Source organism: Arachis ipaensis, chromosome B06 (genome assembly GCF_000816755.2).
Source record: "Arachis ipaensis cultivar K30076 chromosome B06, Araip1.1, whole genome shotgun sequence".
NCBI classification, from domain to species: Eukaryota; Viridiplantae; Streptophyta; class Magnoliopsida; order Fabales; family Fabaceae; genus Arachis; species Arachis ipaensis.
The window spans coordinates 1,426,962-1,431,651 of record NC_029790.2 but is presented as its reverse complement, the minus strand read 5'-3'; the positions used below and the strand labels follow the sequence as shown (position 1 = coordinate 1,431,651).

At 35.8% G+C, this 4,690-nt stretch overlaps 2 protein-coding genes across 6 annotated transcripts in view; one reads left to right on the top strand and one right to left on the bottom strand.

The window, feature by feature from the left end:
• Window positions 1-2,075, top strand: part of LOC107645240 (phospholipase A1-Igamma2, chloroplastic) — a 3,415-nt gene extending 1,340 nt beyond the window's left edge. The window contains exons 2-3 of one of the 3 annotated variants that reach the window (XM_016349221.2): window positions 414-880; window positions 1,640-2,075. In XM_016349221.2, the coding sequence (XP_016204707.1) occupies window positions 414-880; window positions 1,640-1,886 (714 nt within the window). In that variant the 3' untranslated portion in view covers window positions 1,887-2,075. Of the gene's footprint in view, window positions 1-413; window positions 966-1,186; window positions 1,380-1,623 lie in introns of those variants that run through there. The other 2 variants (XM_016349222.2, XM_021103655.1) reach the window with 2 other exon arrangements.
• LOC107645241 (glutathione reductase, chloroplastic) overlaps window positions 2,602-4,690 on the bottom strand; it is a 4,992-nt gene continuing 2,903 nt past the window's right edge. For 2 of the 3 annotated variants that reach the window (XM_021103654.1, XM_016349223.2), the window contains 4 exons: window positions 3,881-3,944; window positions 3,612-3,782; window positions 3,380-3,517; window positions 2,602-3,020 (listed from right to left, as the gene is read on the bottom strand). In XM_021103654.1, the coding sequence (XP_020959313.1) occupies window positions 2,979-3,020; window positions 3,380-3,517; window positions 3,612-3,782; window positions 3,881-3,944 (415 nt within the window). In that variant the 3' untranslated portion in view covers window positions 2,602-2,978. Of the gene's footprint in view, window positions 3,021-3,097; window positions 3,252-3,379; window positions 3,518-3,611; window positions 3,783-3,880; window positions 3,945-4,690 lie in introns of those variants that run through there. The other variant, XM_021103653.1, reaches the window with a different exon arrangement.

Below are 4,690 nucleotides of genomic sequence, written 5' to 3'. Positions count from 1 at the left end.
GTAATACTTAACAAAAGAAATATCCAGTTATATTTTAGCAAAAATAATTAAATATCTATAAAATTTTAAAAAAATATAAAATTCTTAAAGAAATAAAAACATTCACATTTGTAATACAAAAAAATTCAAAAAAATATATAAAAGAACATCCATTCAATATGAAAAAGAAACATTTCAATACTTAACAGAAGAAACATCTATATATAATTGTATATTAACTCATTTTTATTTTCGAGGTTTAGTCCATTAAAAAGTTGGCACGAGTTCGCTGAAGCCGGTTCCTAGCAAATAAGGGGTGTTTGGCATTTATTTTCAGTTCTTTTTAGTTCTAGTAAGAAATTATGTGTGTTTAAGTTTGAAGAAGTAAATTAAAAAGAAAAAGTATGAAATGAATATATGGTGATATGAATTAGATCCTTTCGGAGGTGAGGAAGTTGGTTGAGAAGTACGAAGACGAGGAAGTCTCGATCACCATCACCGGCCACAGCTTGGGCAGCGCGTTGGCCGTACTGAGCGCCTTTGACTTGGCAGAAACTGGCTTAAACGTCAAGAAAGACGGCAGCGGCATCCACATCTCCGTGATCACGTTCGCCGGTCCGAGGGTGGGAAACTGGAGGTTCAAGCAGAGGCTGGAGTTGGATCACGGCGTGAAGGTGCTTAGGGTTGTGAACACTCACGACATTGTTCCGAAGTCGCCGGGGTTCATCATCAACGAGAGCTCGCCGGAGTGGGTGTACAGGCTGTTCAAGTGGTTGCCTTGGAGCTACGCTCACGTTGGGGTGCAGCTGGAGTTGAACCACCGGGACTCACCTGATTTGAACCCTAATGGTGATGCTTCTTGTGCTCATAACTTGGAGGCTTATTTGCATCTCATTGATGGGTTAGTAATTTACTTCATTCTTAATTGCTTTAATTACTTTTGTTAATGTATGTGTGATGCAACTCATGAGTCTCATCTTTCTATACAGATAGAAATTGAATAAATGACCATTTGTACCTATGAGAGATGAAAACGCTGACATATGTACCCACACTAGATTGAAACTAAACTTGTACCCATGTAAGATGCCTTCTGTATGACAAAAGTACCATGTAGGCATCTTGTATGGGTACAAGTTTAGTTTCAATCTAATGTGAGTACATATGTCAGCGTTTTCATCTTTTATGAATACAAATGGTCATTTATTCGATAGAAATATAATTACATGAATCAATATCATGGACCCTGCATCTTAAATATGATATGATCCCATTTGTCACGCGTTGAGGGGGACCAGGAGGACCATGGGATCCCATACATAATAAGACATTTCAGTGTGTTTTATATATTTGGATATTTCATCACCGCAAAAGATACCTAACATTAGCAACATATACCTCTGGTTTTAAGTTTGATGCTTTTTATTTTGATGGCCTTATATTAGTCATTCTTGATTTACCTAAATAAAACTAGTTTCTTAGGGCTTTTTACAAGGGATAAAGTCTGTGTCATATATTTATATGTATTTTAAGCGAAAGGCATACTAAGAGTGATGCAGTTATGTAATTATTATAAATTTTGGATAGATAACTACATTGTTAATTAACTACTCTTAAATCAAAACTTTATTAGCTTTCATTAAGGTGAATGTAAGTGCAGATACCAAGGAAGCAACCTTGGATTTAAGTCAGCGACTGGGAGGGACGTTGCATTGGTGAACAAGAGCTGTGATTTTGTAAAAGACAAACACTCAGTGCCACCGGTGTGGTGGCAGGACATGAACAAGGGCTTGGTCAGGAGTTCGGATGGTCTCTGGAGGCAGCCGGAGCGCCCAAGGCACGTCGACCACCCGGAAGATATTGATCACCATCTCAACCAACTAGGCCTCCTTCAATCCCAATCTTGAGTCAAACTCTTCGCTTAATTAGCGCATGGACTTCATTTTATGAATGAATAAGTGTTATACAAACTAATAAACACAAAATTACAAGTAGTACTCCTCCATAATGCTACAGACAGCTGTTTAGTTGTAATATTTGAGAAAACAATTATTACATGATGTGATATTTATAGAAATCCAAAGTTCGATGCTAAATCTTTTTTTTTTTGTTCTCAAGACTAAACATGAGAACGTTACAAAAAATGATGCTGCGATATAAAAGTATAGCACTTCTTAAAACAACCATACCATAAGAAGTGGATTCGCTCAACTGAATCATCTTGTGGAATTCATATTAAAACATATCTAGTCAATCAATAGTAGTGTAAATATAGAAGAAATTACTAACAAGAGGGAAAGGACATTTGTTTGTTCGTTTTTGTTTTCTTTTTTCTTTTTCCTTTTTCCAAAAGCGACCAGGCCCAAAACAAGTTCAACCATTGTAATTGAAATGGATCCATAGCAAGCCCAAAAAATAAAAATAGATCCAGAGTAGAGATCGGTCAAATCATAAATACCACTAACTTATTCCAAGGAAAGGGGCCTGGGAATGAAAGAGAAACAGGTTAAATTACAAGAGGCGCATTTGCCTACTTTCTGGCCTCAACAGCATGGCATAATTACATCATAAAATCAAAGAATCCATCCAAACGAACCACAACAGGATACATCGTGTTGTTCTCGTGAAATGCTCAGCTGCCACATATCATTCTGAATTCCTTTTCTTTTCTATATTTTGATTACTATTAAAATTTCACATAATGACAATCTGCTTGGTTCAACGTTATACACAAGACAACTTATTGAAATTACATATCACCTTATAATTTCATGTGGTAATATTTATTAAAACGTTGCAAACATACAAATTGAAGATTTCTAACAGCTTCACAGAACTACAAAACTTGGTTCTTCTGCCCTATTATGCTTGCAGTATAAGAACAAGCACAGCGTTTTGGGGCATATGGCAGAAGTACTTTTCAAAAAGTATATTAATCTTGACCTTTAAAGCACCAGCAGGTTTCCTTTAAGAATGACAATAGAAGCAGGGTATTGATGTTAAGTTCCAGCTACAGCTTTGACTTCAGACTCACTCCTTCCCTGGAATAAATTAAATATCATAATCATTACTCCCCTAGAAGTTTATTAATAGATTTTCTTCACCAGCAAATAAGAACTTACTGGCATCATGAATAATTAATCACATACATTAAAAGAAAAGACAGCAAAAACTGTTGATATGATAGAGACAAGCATCTAATTAGGTGCATAGGACTCTCTGTAAGTTGAGGGAGGAGGATGGCAGAATATTTAGAGGCTTTGAATTCCCAACTTCAAAACAAAGGAGTTAATTTATTATATGTTACTGTAAAGTGTTCATTTTGTTGTCCAAAATACACGGCATCATGTGTCCCAAGATGAGAATCAAATATTCTAGCAGATTAGAGTCCTTCACTGACCTCAGAAGGATTAGTCTTTCGAATCTTCCTAGTAGGAGTCCGCATGGTAACAAATTCTTCAGCTGCAGTTGGGTGAATCCCCACAGTAGCATCAAAGTCTGCCTTAGTCAAGCCAGCTTTAATGGCGACCGCAAACCCCTGGTTTAAGCAATTGTAAGACTAAGTGAATTGAAGACCCACAGATCATTACCAAAAGAAATTTAGAAACAGTTGTAGCAACAATTGCAAGGACCTGTGTAATTTCAGGAGAATCTTCTCCACACATGTGTAAACCCAGAACTTTATTGGTTTTTGCACACACTATCAATTTCATGAAAGTCCGGTCTGGTAAACCAGACAGCGTAGCCTTTAGTGGCCTGAAATTTGATGTGAAGATGTCAACATCACCATATTGTTCAACAGCCTGCACAAATTATCAACACTGTTATGCATCTGTGGATCTGCAAAAGTCAACAAAACTATAGAAAATAATTAATTTCAACCGGTTAAGACTTCTGTCACCTGTTCCTCAGTAAGACCAACTTGTCCAATTGGTGGTTGGGAGAACACAGCAGAAGGAACATAACTTGAAAAAGAAGAACATAAACTAACAGTTAGGAAGCCATGAACCACAAAAAAGAAATAAACAAATCTTAGCAGCAACCAGGAACTTAGAAATCAAATTAGCATTAATAGAAACAGTGAAAACAGGGAAAATACATTAAATATGCACTAATGAATGGAATATCAAACGCAGTTCAAAATCTTCTTCAAATATGATTAGGAATTCTAGATTAAAAATATAGTCCTAAGATACAAGAAAATGGTTTCATGAACTCCAATATAATAATATGAGTGAGAGCCATCAATATCCGTGTGAATCAAAGTCAATTTTATACAATTGAATCTCTCAAAATTAATCTACCATTGGTTATCATGTGTGGCATCCTCATAAAATTTTAAATTAGACTCATTTCATGATTATCATAAATTGACTTTAAGAAATTAAAAAGATAGATATTTATAGTTTATAGATTTTAAAATTTGGGATCCACTAGTCACAAAAAGGGGATTCATTATCAACATGACACCAATTATAAGAATTATAAGTCATTTGATGATATAAGTGTGTAATGTCACACACTCACACTTATCCTGGGGCAGCCAATGCATGAGGCTCCCACTTGGTAGATGTATGTAGCCTTATCCCCACAAACAAAGTGACTGTTTCTAATCTTTGAACATATAGCCTACAGGGAAAAAAGTAGCAACCTAATTCTTGGTCCAAAGCTCACATTATAGAAGCAATACAGCTTTGTTATAGTATTGTGG